Raw genomic sequence first — 16,442 nt, 5'->3', positions numbered from 1 at the left:
ACCTTATGAATCAATGTCCTCCAAAATGTCCTATCTTTGACAGCCTTGCTCAAATCTTGCAAATTGAGGGCTGTGGCTTCCTTTATTGAGTCAATCCATTTCATTGGGTCTTCCTCTTTTCCTGCTGCCCTCCACTTTTCCTAGCATGATTGTCTTTTCCAATGACTCTTGTCTTCTCATAATGTGACCCTGGATATATGTACTTTTAACAGCTTCAGGGTAGAGATTATTTGGCAGGCTTCACTCTATCTCTACAGTACAGTGTCAGGTGAAACTGCCTCTCTCAGCCTCAGAATCCCTTTCACAAGAGCTCTATCCAGTATGGCACCTAGCAAGAAGCAGAGCAAACCTGATGAAGACCTTGGAGTTAGTTCTGCTGTTTTCTTCTAGTTCTCCCCCACCCAATGACTCATGCCCCAGTTTACTGAAAGGATTACAGGCAAATGGCTATGTTCACAGGGAGAGTACATAATTTCAGTCAAGAGGGTTGGGTCTGGCTGTCCCAACCCAGCATCTTAATGTAAACTAAGTTAAATCCACACCTTGCTCTGGATGATTATTCTGGATGTACAGAACATAATAAATATGAATGATGGTGATTAGCGCAGATCAAAAAGCCTTTGTGAATGTTGGAAGGAAATTGTTAGTTCAAGAGGATCTGAAATCTGTCTTGACTTGGCAGGTAGCACGGGGCTTCTCCTCCCTCCTGACCTCTGCTGTATCGGAGCAGTGTGCTGACTAATAGCACTACAAAGGCCGCTGTCAACGGGTTTCAGGCCTGCTTTAGTCTACAGGAGGGTGCAGCTGTAATGACTGGGCATTTCCACTGAAGTGAGGTGCTTCAATGAACTCTGTGGATGGCCCCACTCACACCCTCAATTTGGGAGGGGGGAATGGTACTCTTAATGCGGACAAAAGCAACCAAAGAGCAAATAGGATGAGCATGTCCGTTCGGTGCTGGGCTGGGGTTGAGAAGTACATCCAATCGAAGAGCAAATAGGATGAGCATGTCCGTTCGGTGCTGGGCTGGGGTTGAGAAGTGCATCCCGCTCCCGGGCAAGTTGCAAAGTTTAATACGACACACACAGCCTGGGGCAAAATCATTCAAGCACTTTTGTGGTAATAAAAGCAGTATCATAACTCCACCTTGTCAGTTTACTATGCAAGAAAAGGAATATCTCCCTGCTGTAGTTTTTTTTAAAATCAGCTTGGTGGAGGCCTCTAGGTAGGTACTGTCATAGACCAATAAATAATAATTAAGGTGACTGAAAAGCAGCAGTTTTAAACATGCCTGAATCACAAGTCAAACCAAGCTACCATTACAAAAACAAGCCTAGCATCAAATATACACTTAAGATCTGCAGCATCAAATAGCAATGGGGGTGGGGGGGCAGGATGAGGGTAATAACATGTCTTTCAAAGAGTAGGGGGAGCCAAGGCAGTAGAGAACAGCCACAGGCTGCTCAAAGAAGCTTCATCCCCTTTGGGCATATTAATAAACTCCTTCCCTATGTTAAGCATACTTGAAGCGTTCCACCTGTCCCTCTGATCAGAGCAAGAAGACTGGTCCCACGTAGCGGCGCCAGATGAGCCACTTGTGAAGCTAATTGTGGGAACGGAAAACTCAAAACCTCAAACCGCCCCCTTCGTGCGCCTGAGGCAACCTTGAACATAACGCAGTCTTTACCGAGGAGGAGCCGTTGCTTTCCACTTCAGCTGCTAAGGAGGAGGAGACCGGGGACATGCTGGTCTCAAGCCTGATGTTTCCTAGCAAGGGTACGCACACAAATCAGCATGTCCCACGGCTGGAAGGACTGGGCAACTCCACCGGGATTTTTGCTTCATTTTGCCAGCTAGTTCCCTCAACTGAATATTAAGAGCTGGTTAAGAAGAGCTGGTTTTTATATGCCGACTTTCTCCACCACTTAAGGATCAAACTGACTTGCAAACACCTTCCCTTTGCCTCCCCACAGCAGACACCCTGTGAGGTAGGTGGGGCTGAGAGAGTTCTTAATAGAACTGTGACTAGCCCAAGGTCACCCAGCTGGTTTCAAGTTTGAGAACCAGTGCTCTGTGAGGAAGGACTGTGACTCAGGGGCGGAGAATGCTTTGCCATACAGAAGGGGTCCCTGGCTCAGTCCCTGAGCCCTTCAAGTTAAAAGATAACAGGGGTTCAGCAGAGAAAGGCTTTTTCCAACACCACAGAAGGCCTCAAAGTCAGGCAATGCTAAGCTAGATGGGGAGTAATAACTTGTTAAAAAAGGAAAGCCACTGCATTAGAGACCCCTAAATTAAAATCTCTTGCTATCTGTGAAGTTTAGCGTAAATCCCTGTCACATCCACTCTCCATCTAACCTCTCAAAAGGTTGTTGCACAACATTACTGGAAGCCTCAAGTATGGCACCCTGAGCGCCTTCACTGAAGAACAGAACTCAAATGTGATAAAGAGCTGCAGATGAAATACATCTTATTTCAGGATGCACATCCATACTGGGGAACATTGTGAATCTGGCTGCTGAAAGAAAAGGGAGACGTGCTGTACCTTAAAGTGACCAATTTATGGTAGCAAGAGCTTTCAGGGCCTCAAGCTCACCGTCGGATACGTGCATGATTTCAGAATAGATGATTGTCTAAACCACACTCTGCAGAGCTCATCACCACGAAGGTCATCAGTCTTTTAACAGACTGCTTACAGAAGGCAACTGCACATGATCGGCAAATTACTAAAACACAGAAACGACGAAAGAAGCCACTTCTCCTCCCAGGCCAGAGTCTCTTCCAGACTGAGCTCAGTCAAGTCCTGATCCCTGACCCTAGTTTGATTGTTCCTTGTTGCTGTGGAGACTGTGTGCTCAACACAGGATGCAGAATTTGCCGCAGCAACTGAAAGGCTGAGTAAAAGCACGATTTGACAGAAAGCACTGAGAGCAAAGAGTGCACCACCACCTACTGGTACATTCAGTTTGCAACAGCAGGGTTTCTTCCTAGGGCATTTTCACATAACGAGGCCTGATTTATCTATACTGACCACCGATCACTGCTTATGTAGAAATCACCAAAGAGAATAAAAATTCTGGGTTTTACTTTCCTATCACAAACCTAAGTGAAACAATAGCCTTCAAACCACAATCTTTATATTCTTAAAATTCAGCAACCCCCTTCTCCATCACCTTGACATATTTTGGTATTTGAAAGGTCAAAACTAGTAACAGGAGGAGCCTAGAAATGTCTCCTACTGAGCAAGAACACCTCCTTAGGAAAAATATACCATTTAATTCAGTAGAATTTGCTACTAATCCCAGAGTTAAAATAGTACTCCCCCTCCAAGGAATCACCCCTGACTGCAGCCTTTAGATTTTCAAGACAAAGAAATGCCTCCATGGTCACCCAAAATACTGAAATGTGAAGCTACCTTAAACTGAACTAGACCTCTGGTCTATCAAGGACTGTACTGTCTACTTACACTGGCAGTGGCTCACCAGGGTCTCAGGCAGTGTTTTTTCGCATTGCATCCTCCCTGATCTCTTTACATTTGAGATGCCAGAGACTGAACTTGGGACCTTCTACATGCCAAGCAGATGCTCTACCGCTGAGCCATGCCCTCCTCCCCAGTCCAGTATTTTGCTCCCTTGTCCCAACCAGTAGACCTTTGCCCTGTAGTTTTCCAATGCTTGGGAAGCCAACAGGCAGAGCAAGCAAAGGCCAGGAAGTTTTTTTTTAAAAAGCGCAATTGAATAAACTTGGTTACCACCTTGCACAGGTCTATCTCTTCCTTGTGCACCCCCCACAATGTGTTGCAAGCAAAAAGAATCCTCTGGAAATCCAGGGACTGTACCAGGGAAAGTGCAGGCACAAAGTTTTAATTGCCCAAAGTGCATCACATACCTTACATGACCCCTACAGGCAGTCTTGAAAAGCCAGTCATCGTGGTTATCCCTTTAGCGTAGTGGGCAAGAGTGAGCACCAAGGTAAGCTGCCCCTGATTCAAACCTCACCTCAGCCACAAACAAAGGGGCCATAAGTGATTCTCTTATGTCTACAAAATAGAAATACTGACTTACACTAGAAGGCAGTTGCCAGGAGGTTTGACATTTAATACCATACTGTGGCTAAATAACTGTGGAATAAATTTGAACTAGTACTTCATTCAAGGTATTTAGCACTATGCTGCCCCAGCCCTTTTTAGTATGAAAGTTATATTTTATTGATAACCAACTATGAACTAAACTAAGAACACAATACCTGAAGATGCCCATTCTTTGGCATTTTGATTACAGAGAACTTATTTACCTCCCAGCAACACTCAGCCTAATAGTGCAAAGTCCCCTACAATGAGAAATAGCTCAGAGCCCCCTAACTCAGCTGTGAATTTATGAACTTGGGCAGGGCTTGACAAATCCCAGGCAACCAGGTTGCCTAGAAATTTCATTGTGGTGGTGCCTAGCATTTTTTGTGGAAGCAATACTTAAGAACATGATCATACATAATCTCAAAACCTGAAATATGAGTCTGGCAGGGCTCCTAAAGCCACAGAAAAAATGTGTCAAGGGAAGGCCTGATACTTCCCTTCCACCTTCTTCTGAAACCATTACAGCACAAGTGGGAATTGCAGAAGTAATCAAAGCAATCTGTAGGACTACAGAGTTCTGTAATCAACAGGCTCCACCAAGGACCAATGGTAAAAGCATGGTATAACAAAATGCAACTGAGTGGACCACCCAATCACCCACAGCTGAACAGTTAGCTATTTCCATTCAAGGTCCTCAATACAGGTCCATGCAACAGTCCATGTAGTTATATAATCTCTAGAATCAAAGCATTGGAAATGACCACCAAGGTCATCTAGTCCAACCCCCTGCCCAATGCAGGAAAATCACAACTACTTCCCCCCATGACCCCTACTTCATACCCAGAAGATGGCAAAAAAATAAACCCCTCCAGGATCCCTGGTCAATCTGGCCTGGAGGAAAATTGCTCCCTGACCCCAAAGTGGCAATCGGCCATGCAAGAAAGGGCCATGAGAGCCAAACACTGATGCAAACCTTCCTGCCCTCCCTCTCATGATCTGCCTGAGGTCATAGAATCAGCATTGCTGACAGATGGCCATCTAGCCTCTGCTTAAAAACCTCCAAAGGTTACAGCTTGTACTGACATTTCAAAGGAAGCAAGTGACCCACCACTTCTGCCCCAATGTACCAAAAAGGCAAGTCTTAGGCAAAACAACCAACCTGACTGCTTCCTTTGAATCTCATTTTTAATTGCTTGCTTCAGTACTAACAGCAGGTACGAAGGTTCCTGAGCTGCTGGCCATGAAGGTGATTTTATATTCCAACACAACACAGTTCAGTTATAACATTAATGCCCAATATTCAACTCTCGCTCATGAGCTACACATATCTGAATTTAAAACAACCCGCCGTGTGTACCACATCATGTGCATGACAGTCCACACTAACAGTGCAATCCTCAAAACACTTTCCTGCGAGTAAGCCCCACTGAATACAGCTGAGCAGACCTACTTCGAGACTGCTGTTATGAGCCACCTAGAACATTTTTAGAACAGGGAGTAGGGACATAGGTTTACCAAAAAATGATCACCACAGTACAGAGGAGATCCAGAAGGTTAAAGACACACAACAACAAGCTAACTCAGCCTTCTGCATCTTCTTGTACAGTGAAGGAATAATGAGCACCTTGGAACAGAGTGTACAGGACAGCCTGCTATATTCAAATTTGGGTGGTGCCACAGTGCACCTGTTGTCATGGAAATGTATCTGTTCAGGCAGGTAAGAACAAAGAACTGTGGTTGCTGGGCCTTACAAGGAGTTTTGCAATATTCATAGGCCCATCTAGAATAGAGGCAGTGTGGTGTAGTGGTTGGAAGGTTGGCCTAAGATCTGGAAGACCAGGTTCAAATCCCCACTCTGCCATGGAAGCTGACTGGGTGACCTTGGGCCAGTCATACACTCAGCCTAACCAACCTCACTGGGCTGTTGTGAGGACAAATGGAAAAGAGAACGTGGTGAGCCACTGAGTCCCCATTGGGGAGAAAGGCAGAGCATAAATGAAGCCGATAAATAAAACACACTGTCATCCCAGCTTCCCCCGCAGAGAACACCACTACCAGGATACAGATGGTTAACATGCGTGATGCCCCAAGACCAAGAGCTCCTAGTCAGAGGGCCCCCAAAAAGCTCCATCCAGCCTGACAGTCAACCTTCAAGTGAATTTACAGTTAGAGCACATATATATATACAAGCAAGTCTACTGAAAGGAGGACATTTGCCACCTAACATCCTACCTGCTTGTACCCACGGGACAAGTATGCCCAACCCATTATAATCCAGCTAAACAATGGTTGCAGCAACAATAATTCATAAAGCACAGGCCAAGGAAGTGTTTCTGAAAAATATGTGTAGCTTTATTAGAGACTACAGGCCATATTACCACAATTTGCCAGACATTATGCTGCCTCTTCTTTGGCAAGACGGTCTTTCTTAAGTGGTCCCTGCAAAGAAAGTCACAAAAATGTCAGTGTACAAAACAGACTCCCCCCCATGTCTCACACTTATCAAGGAGTACACCTTATGATTTTTGTTTTGTCCTGCTTCTTGAAGAGGCGGTAGGGTAATATCACAGGATCATTAAAATTGTAGTACTGCCATCTACTGGTCATACAATGCACACCAAATACAACTAATAAAGCGTAGGAAAGGACCAAGACGGAGCACTGACTGTATTACTGGTGACCAGCCTGCTAGTTGTAGATTAACAAAACATGCTGGACTAGGCAGATTTTGGCGCGATCTAACAAAGACTTATATAAACAGTGCCTACTTGTGGTTACTTGAGTTAGTTATGCCTTAACAACTGTAGTCCTAAGTAGGATTTGTAAATTTAAAACCAGTGAAGCAAATGTTGAGAGTATGCCACACAAGACTGCAATCAGCACACTCTGGCATGGGGAATATAATGTTCCCTTCGGTAAAATGAGTACCCAGCTTGCTGGGGTTAAAGGGAAGATGACTGGGGAAGGCACTGGCAAACCACCCCGTAAACAAAGTCTGCCTAGTAAACGTCGGAATGTGATGTCACCCCATGGGTCAGGAATGACCCGGTGCTTGCACAGGGGACCTTTACCTTTAAGGAACAACTGGATGAACCCAACCTTTTGAATAGTATCTCAAAAGGGCCTTTTGGCAAATGCACATAAAAGCCCCTCCAATTTAATCTGTATGTACTGTGTCTGAAAAAGAAGCTTTAAAGCAAGCTACATGGGAAAAACACACCTGTTAAGAGCTACATCCAACCGTTTATCCACCTTTAACAACTCCATGTTATGCATGATTCTAGCCCTCAAGACTGTTAACATTCTTTATGCAGCGGTTCCCAAACTTTTTGAGTCACGGAGCACTTTTCAGGAGAGAAATTTGTCACGGAGCACTAATTTTAACCTAGAATCTATATACTAAACCAAATGACAGCAGTATTTTTCTTTCCGCTCTCTTCACGGAACACTAGGAGATGTTTCGCGGAGTACCAAGTGCTCAGTGGAGCAGTTTGGAAACCGCTGCTTTACAGCAATGTCCAATGAAACCTCAGAGAAGCTAAGCAGGATTGTAAGGTATAAGGTAGTTCTACCACACACCTTCTTTACATATAACTTTCCTAATTGTACGTGTTTACATACCACTGTACATCATTTAGAAGCATCCTTCCACATAGGCTGTAATCGGTATTCATACTATTACGGTACTCTTAGAGCCCTTGCTCAGATGGAATCTCCAGGACAGATCTTCCATGGGTAACAAAAAAAGCTGCCCCTGTGCCTAGACTATTAATGGGTATGTTCCCTTCACATTCTGGGAACATATTCCTATCCCTCACACTTTGAAGTAGTTCAGCCAACCCCACAGGGGTTGAAGAGGCCCGATTCAACACAATGAGCATATCAACATTACATTTAAGGATCTATGCAGCAAGCAGATATACAAGCAAGTAATCTTACCATGAAAGCCTTCTTTTCCTCTGCTGTCTGGAAGCGGCCATGACCAAACTTGGAAGTTGTGTCAATAAACTTCAAGTCAATCTTCTCCAGGGCCCGACGCTTGGTCTGCACAAGCAACGACTAAGGGGAAAGAGCGGGTTAGAATGAACTGGCAACCACAAAGACTAGAGTTTTCAGACTGCCACCTGGAAACACTGCAGATGGGGTGGGAAAGTCACAGCCTAGAGCAGTGATGGCAAACCTTTTAGAGACCGAGTGCCCAAACTACAAGCCCAAACCCACTTATTTACCGCCAAGTGCCAACATGGCAATTTAAGCCAACACGGCTTAAAGCATCTACCGCAGGGGTGGGGAACCTTTTTCCTGCAAAGGGCTATTTGCATATTTATAGCATCATTCGGGGGCCATACCAGGTGTAGGTCTCCCGGCGGCAGGGTGGGGGGGAGATGCTAGGGTTGCCAGGTCTCCAGCCACCACCTGGAAGTTGGCAACCCTAGTAGAGGAAGGGAGGGGGAGGGATGGATAAAGGAAGGAACTGGGAAAGAAAAGAGAAGGAAGGAACTGGGGAAGAAAGGATGGAAGGAAGAGTGGGGGGAGGGACAGAGAGAAAGAGGAAGAAAGGAACTGGGAAAGGAAAGAAGGAAAGAACTGGGGAAGAAAGGGGAGGGGGAGGGGGAGAAAGGAAGGACGGAGGGAGATGGCAGGCCCTTCTCTGGTGGACGCGCGGCTGTTGAGGGGCCGCCGGGCCCTCCACGAGCGCCCTGAGGAGACGGTGGGCGAAAACCGCCGGGGAGAGGCGCCTGAGGACGACGATGGCGGCGGCTGCGGCCTGGAGCTGGTCTTTTGGGAGCCGCCTGAGGGGGACGAGGAAGAGGAAGGCGGCGAGGAGCTGCTCCTAGAGCCTGGAGGAGCAGGCCCGGCCTCCTTGCCGCTGGCCTCCCCGCCGCCTGTCAGCTGTTGGGGGGCTGGAGGGGGGGGAAAGCGGAAGAAGCCAGCCACGTGCGTGCGAGGCGGGAAGCCTTCAGCCCTGCTGATGCGCACGCAGGTGGGGGGAGAAAGGCGGTGTGTCGGGCGCTCTTCCCTGCCGGCCCCCCTCAAAGGTCCCGCCAGTGGCAGCGGCACCGAGGCTAGCCCGGGGGGATGAAAGCGGGGGAGGCGAGGCCAGAGGCAACAACGAGGCTCCAGCAGCAGCTCCTCCTCGCTGCCTTCCTCCTCCTCGTCCCCCTCAGGCAGTTCCCAAAAGTCCAGCTCCAGGCCGCCGCTGTCAGAAGGAGGCTTCGGCCAGGAGAGTGCCGCCTAGCCCTGCCCCCAGGAGGCCCCCCCCCGCCCCTTCTATTGCACCTGGCCTGGCCTCTGGAGGGAGGCGTCGGAGAGGGTGCCTTTTCTGAAGGGAGCGTTCATGGCCACCATGCAGAAAGGCTCCGGCTGCTGCAAGCGGAGGAGAGCCCCACCCGCCCCGTCTATGGCAACAGCTCCCCGCGCGTGCCCACAGAGAGGGCTCCGTGTGCCCAATCCAGCACACGTGCCACGCGTTCGCCAACACCGGCCCAGAGGTATTTACTGTAGAGTTCTCCACTCAACCTGAAAGGTATCATGTATGACAGCCCCAGCTTCCCCCTCAAGGTGTGCAAGTCTTGCCTACTGTTCTGGAATGCACCTTGCCATGTATAGTACAGGAAGCCTCATCTAAACTCCTTAGTGTTAATGGCGTAGAGCAGGGGTGTCATAACATAGGGCCTGCGGGCTGGATTCGGCCCCTTGAGAGCTCTTATTCGGCCCGCGAGCCAGCCACGGCAACCAACCCTCCCACTCTCAATCTGGGCTGGCAAGGCATGGCCCGGCCCAACCAAGTGGTCCTTGCAACATCATATCTGGTCCTTGCAACAATTGAATTCGACACTCCTGGTGTAAAGTTTACAATGCCCAGAAAGATGCAAGCAATACCACCCCCTTAAAGATGTTAGTTGCTGAATGACATAACAAGAGATTCAACGTGACCCAGAAGTATCCTTGTATTGCTCACCTTGCGCAGAGTGAGAACTCTCTTCTTGGTCCCAACAACACAGCCTTTCAACATGATAAAGTCATTGGTCACTTCACCATAATGAACAAACCCGCCCTGTACAAGGAGAACAGTGAGTAAACATACAAGGCAGTTCTTAATACTAAATGTCATAATTAATTCTGCTGTTTGCCAAACCAAGGCACCAGAAGTTATTAACTTCATCCCAAGCAGGATTTACAACAGAAAACTAGCCTGGGGAATCTGCCTGTATGCTGAAGGAAAACAGAAACTACAGGAGCTGCCAGAGCTATTAATAATCCAAGTACTGCAATTTAGTGCCTGTGCCTCAGAGAATAGTGGGGCCCCTCAAACCTTGGCCTACACACAATGCAAAGTCTTATTGCCTAGATATTCCACCCACAACCCACATCTTTTTAACTAGAAAACCACTTACCAGAGGGTTGATGCTTTTGACAGATTGATCATACTCTGTTGAAGCATTATTTTTGATCAGCTTGCCATCCTTGATTTGGTATCCCTGGCCAATCTTGTAGATCTAAGAAGCCAAGAGAAGAGGGGTAAAGTTTCTCTTTAATGAACTGTGGAAAGCGATGACCAAATCTCAATACCAACCCTCTTAGGCTGACTTTTCTCCTAAGCAACTTGATTCCTCCAATGTGTCACAAATGCCATTATCATGGCAGCACTTTCTACACCTGATTATTGAACTTTGATATGTTTCACTTACAAGTTATGCTTACAAGCATGTTCTAATTTGAATTATTAACTGCAGTTATTGCCTTTAGCATGACAATCACTCACTGGGCCCATTACAAAGCAGTTTTAATTCATTCTTGTATAACTGCTCATAGCTAAGGGACGCATTGGGTTATACCCAGCATAAGGAACTGGCAGTGTGGATCCTTCCCAAACAGCCTGTTGCTCCGAAAATCGTGAGGATGGCAAGAGCCTTGAAAATAGAATTTGCCACAGTATGAAGAACTACAGCAAGAACATAAGAACTACTCAGCTAGCTCAGACCAGTGATTAATTTAGTTCAGCATTATGTCTGACATAGTAGCCAATCAATTCCTCTGGAGGGCCAAAAACAGGGCATAGAGGCTAAGGCCTTCCCCTAATGCGGTCTCCTGGCAATGGGATTCAGAGGTTTACAGCCTGATGTGGAGGAGGAATCAGGTAACATTGCCACCTACTGGAATAAATTTAGATTGGCCCAATTCAATCCAAGAGCTTTCAAGAGACTCCATTTCTCATCCAACAACCCTTAGTGAACAGCAACCTGTATGAACTACATGAGCTAGGCAAATAACTCCCAAAGCTCTCTGCAGGATTAAGTCCAGCTGCCTCTGCTATAATCCGCACCTATACAGGAACTTCTATGGAGCACAGGGCACATATACACACCACTCCATCTTAAGGCTGCAAACTGCAAAGTACACCCATACCTTTTTATTGATTTCTGTGCGGTGATGATAGCCCTTCTGACCAGCTCGAGCTACAGAGAAGGCCACACGAGCAGGGTGCCATGCTCCAATGCAGGCCACTTTGCGCAGTCCTCTGTGAGTCTTGCGGGGCAGCTTTTTGGTGTGCCATCGGCTGGTAACCCCTAAGAACAAGACAGAACAAATGAAAGTGTCAATATACTGGACTCTGTAGAAAAAAGAAAAACCCTGTAGGAAAGCAGCCAACAAAGGTTCAACTACCTATCCTGTACCTCCTGCATTTACCACCAGTAGGATCTGACTGCTCCGCTTTGGGGGCACTTAAAACACAAGTTACACACAAAAAAATAACTTCTAAGTGAGCAAAATTTATTCCCAGACATTGTTCCCAAAGCTGATCTCAGAAGGAAGGCAGCATGGAATGACTCCTCACGGGTATCAGGCACTGTGCCCAGTGCATATTCCATGACCTCATCACTGAACAGCTTCTACCTAGCAATGGCGCAATGTAATCCCCTCCTCCTTCCCTATGCCCAGGGCAACAATACAAAGGTACCAGAAACAAATCTTTGCCATGGGATCAGGTGGGGGAATACATTACCTTTGTACCCCTTGCCCTTGGTGACCCCAATGACATCTATCATTTCGTCTTGGCCAAAGACAGTTGATACTGGCACTTGCTGCTCCAGCTTCTCCCGGGCCCAGTCCACTTTTTGAGCCACAGTGCCACCATTCACCTGGATCTCCATCAGGTGAGACTTCTTTTGCCGCAGAGGAAGCATGCGCATCTGAGGACCCAGAAAATAGGTGTTTATTACCATAGTGTATACAACAAGGTTGCCTTCTCAGACTTTTCCTGTATCAGGTAGGTATCTTGAGCTCAATAACCCCAACCTATACTGGATTTTTTTTTTCTTTACTGATTCTGAAATTTTAACACGACTTCAGAACTGACTTATTAAACTTGATTTTGGAACCAAATGTCATTAGAAATCATAATAGCTGTATAATTTTTCCAGAGTCCACAGATCTTGCTATGTAAAGTGAGCAATAATGCTTTACAGCAACTTGAATGGTAATGAAGAATAGGACAAAATGTGCTAACGCTGCACAAGATCTGGTAGTCTTTCAGATAGCAGTTGCCTCATTCTCATGGACAGTACTTGGGACTTCAAGATTTTGCACAATCTATTAAAATGGTCAAATTCAAAGCCAAATAAATGGGGCCCTGGCCAAAATGCTCACTGATGCAGGAGTTTGCAGCACATTAGCATCTAGGCTACATGGCACCAAATACCAATTACAATTCCCATTCCATTCAGCCCTCAATAACCAAACCCCATTAATTCCTAAGGTCTTCCGTAAGCCCCTATATGCTGCCAGAAACAGAGAAGACTTACTTGGGTATGAGCTATAACCCTGATAACCTGGCAGTACTTCTTCATGCTATTGAAGTCCTTCTCCAGTTGCTTTTTGCCTTCATCATCCTGCCACTTCTTGCAGTACTTGGTAAAAGCCTTCTTCTTGGACTTATGCCTTCAAGGAGGAGCAGAGAGGGGGATTGGCACAGCCCTTCATCAACCCACCCAGGGAGGTGGTTGAGTGGAAGAAGCTGCCACAGGAGGTCAGTTGTGGCTCATTGTCGGCTTCTAAGGTCTTTTCCACCGACAAGAGGAGCCTGGAGCTCATCAGACAAAGGCAAAGCTGCCAAAGCTGAGCGGAGCTGCCATAAATACATGAAAAGATTAATATGCACTGAAAAGAACAGTCACAAGAAATGGCACTATTCAGAAATTCCTCGTGTCTGATATTTATGTGCAAGTAAACTGCTTTCACTTTAACACAATCACTCCTCTTAATACTACATAGTAGTGAAGCATCTCCTTGACTCCATTAACTTACAGGAGAGAAACATTTACAACTGCACAAAATTCAAAGTTCTGTATGTGGGGGAAAACCCTTCCCAGGTCTTCAAGCAAAGGTGCTCCAAGAAAACAGGGCTTGCCACCTTGAAGACAACCTACTACACTCAGTACTCGACAATCAGCAACAAGCGCCAAAGGCGATTTTCATATGTCCGCCCGTCGAGGAGATCATCATGTGTAGTATTCATCTCCAAGTACCAGAGAACTATCATCATCTTTATCCTAACACAGTATAGTTCCTATAAAGAACCTTTCAAAAAGTGTTCTGCTATAAATGCTGAGATCAAGCCTTCAGGATACCTCTGAATTATTTCCCCCAGATCTGCAACATGGAAGCCCTGCACTCTCAAATGCTTCCAGAAGAGTTGGTTTTTATATGCGAACTTTTGCTGCCACTTAAGGAAGAATCAAACCGGCTTACAATCACTTTCCCTTCCCCTCCCCACAACAGACATGGGGCTGAGAGAGCTTTAAGAGAGCTGTAACTAGCCCAAGGTCACCTAGCTGGCTTCATGTGGGGAAACCAACCCGGCTCACCAGAAGTAGATACAACCTAGGCTTGATTTTCATATTATATCTTTCTAATTAGAAAAATTAATCACTGCCCTCATACCAGTTCTTGTAGAAGCGACGCTTGCACTCATCGCTGATGTGCTCAGCAAAGATGGTCTTGAAGGTGCGAAGGCCACGTGGAGTTTGCACATAGCTCACAATACCCACAATGACCATGGGAGGGGTTTCCACTATAGTAACCGCCTCTACAACTTCTTTCTTGTTCACCTCTGCAGAAAAAAAAATACACAATACAGTTAATATCAATGCATATTAATCTATACTTTCTTACAACTGAGGGCAGATTCCAAAATAACAAATTCCAGGGACACAGCAGTGTTAGCCTGTCGCAGCAACCACAAACAGAAGTCTTGCAACACTGGCTTGACTTACTGAGGCAGTAGCTTTTGTGGAGCTGATTACGTGACATCAGTCCAAGTTTAATTCACACTTTTTTGTTCATCTTTAAGGTGCAACAAAATCATGTTTGAGGGAAACCTTAAATGCTATGCTCAAAACCAATATTCAACACTGAAGTCCTGTCAGATTAAAGAGGCATATTACTAGGTTAGCACAATAACCCCAAGTGTGCAATTTTAACACTATTCTGAAAAGCCGAAGAAGTGCCCAAGGTGAAGGCTAGAGACAGACAGTAAAACAGGCGTTTTCTCTGTGACTAATCTTTTAATGCAGGCCAAAAGAAATGTCAACTAAAGCTTTCTCCCATCTTCTATGTGTTACTGTAGCCTAAAAACAAACTGCAACTGTCTGGTGCAATTCTTTCAGGCTGACTCATCTGCCACATGGAGATAATGGCCTATGTTATAAGGTTGACTGAGGGCATACATGAAGAACTCTTGAATAATAAAAGAAATGCCGTAATGTTAATTTCACTTCCCTCCCTCCCAACTGCTTCCCACCTCAAGACTGATACATACTGGATCCAGGCCTGTCAACTTCACGGACGATGTGGGTCATGCCAGCCTTATACCCAAGAAACGCAGTGAGGTGGATGGGTTTATTGGGGTCGTCCTTCGGGAAGCTCTTCACCTTGCCCCGATGGCGACGGCTGCGCTTGCGAGGCAGAAAGCCCAAAGATCCATGCCTGGGAGCTGAGAACTTACGATGGGACTGGAAAGAAATATATATTGCTCAGTAGGTAGCTGTGACCAACTCATTCTCTCCCCTCCTATCTCAAACCAGGATGATTTGTGAGGTTAAGATACTCTAAGCTCATTGGGAAAAGACTGGGACACAAACTTTAATGAAACCCTTTCCTCCATCCACAATCAATTTCTTGAAACGAGAACCACAACGTACTTTCACTGTGTCTGCATCTACATACTCTACTGACCAAATAACCAGATTTTTTTAGCAACAGTACTGTAATTTCAGAATTTTCATTTATTTGTTTACCTTATTTTCTACCTTTCTCCCCAAAGGGGCTTACATCTTTCCCTTCTCCCCCATTTTACTCTAGCAACCTTGTAAAATAGGTTAGGCTGAGTGTGGGATTAGCCCAAGGTCACCCAGCAAGCTTCCATGGCAGTGGAGATTTGAACCCGGGTTCTAGTCCAACAATTTAACCACTACACCATGCTGGCTAGACCATTACAACTTCCACAGGATCACATTAACACTATTAAAATGATAAATTAGCCTTCATCAGCTCTTTCCAGGACGTTTACCCTTAGGTACAATACTGTTTTATACTTTTGCAGTCCCATGACATAAGTCTGCCATGTGTTTGTTCTATTAACAATAGCAACAGTTATGAATTATATATTTAGGGTTCTGCATCTGTTGGACAAATACTGCTTCTCCTCTTCATGTACTGTTACTACTAGTCATGAGGCATGCCCATTCTCTCTAGTATCAGAGGAGCATGCCTATTATATTAGGTGCTGTTGAACCCAGGCAGGATAATGCTGCTACAGTGGTCTTGCTTGTGGGCTTTGTAGAGCCCTGGTTGGCCAGTGTGTGAACAGACTGCTGGACTTGATGGGCCATGGTCTGATCCAGCATGGCATGTGCATGAGCTTTTTATATAGTACAAAGTAACCAAACTTCCATGCTACATTAAAAAAAATACAATTAATTATCCTTATGGGAAAATCAATTTCCCTTCTACAATAAGCAGCCACCAATGATAAAATACATTGGTATTGTAGTCAAACACCACTAGAGACAATTCCAACTCCCATATTTAAGAAAAGACATCCAAATACTTGTTAGCTCTATATGTGCTATTAGCCCAGTTAGATATCTAGCTAGACACTTAGGCTCTTGCGCTTGCCAGTTTATTTTCACAGGACAGCAGTTAACATTTCTATATAGACCCCTAGAGTTGGAAGGTCAATGTTCTACTCAGTACTACCCCTGCTCTTTGGTAAGACATTCTTTAGAGTAAAAAGGCTAAAGAAAAATTATCCTTCATACATCCCATTGTTAAAAGTACTTTTTAAAAAATGGGGCAAATGCTAAGCGGG

At 45.7% G+C, this 16,442-nt stretch overlaps 1 protein-coding gene and 1 non-coding gene across 2 annotated transcripts; both read right to left on the bottom strand.

The window, feature by feature from the left end:
* Positions 1-6,397: 6,397 nt before the first annotated feature.
* RPL3 (ribosomal protein L3) lies at positions 6,398-15,110 on the bottom strand. Its single transcript, XM_056846861.1, has 9 exons — positions 14,892-15,110; positions 14,015-14,183; positions 12,877-13,012; positions 12,078-12,264; positions 11,480-11,640; positions 10,468-10,569; positions 10,032-10,127; positions 8,009-8,128; positions 6,398-6,508 (listed from the first exon to the last, which is right to left on the bottom strand). Exons 1-9 carry the CDS (start codon positions 14,929-14,931, stop codon positions 6,464-6,466), a joined length of 1,056 nt encoding a protein of 351 aa, XP_056702839.1. The 5' UTR covers positions 14,932-15,110; the 3' UTR covers positions 6,398-6,463.
* Positions 11,870-11,962, bottom strand: LOC130475904 (small nucleolar RNA U83B). Its single transcript, XR_008933274.1, has one exon. It is a non-coding gene; the product is annotated as a small nucleolar RNA U83B (small nucleolar RNA).
* Positions 15,111-16,442: the final 1,332 nt, after the last annotated feature.

Source organism: Euleptes europaea, chromosome 3, assembly GCF_029931775.1.
Source record: "Euleptes europaea isolate rEulEur1 chromosome 3, rEulEur1.hap1, whole genome shotgun sequence".
Classification (NCBI taxonomy): Eukaryota; Metazoa; Chordata; class Lepidosauria; order Squamata; family Sphaerodactylidae; genus Euleptes; species Euleptes europaea.
Note: the sequence above shows the minus strand (reverse complement) of the source record. Positions and strands in the feature narration are given on the sequence as shown.

Coding starts and splice junctions, on each gene's coding strand:
- RPL3 (XM_056846861.1), bottom strand. CDS start 14,931: ATGACCCACATCGTCCGTGAAGTTGACAGGCCTGGATCCA. Junction 14,184..14,891: donor AGTTGACAGGCCTGGATCCA/GTATGTATCAGT, acceptor TTTTTTCTGCAG/AGGTGAACAAGAAAGAAGTT. Junction 8,129..10,031: donor GAGTTCTCACTCTGCGCAAG/GTGAGCAATACA, acceptor CTTTCCCCTTAG/TCGTTGCTTGTGCAGACCAA.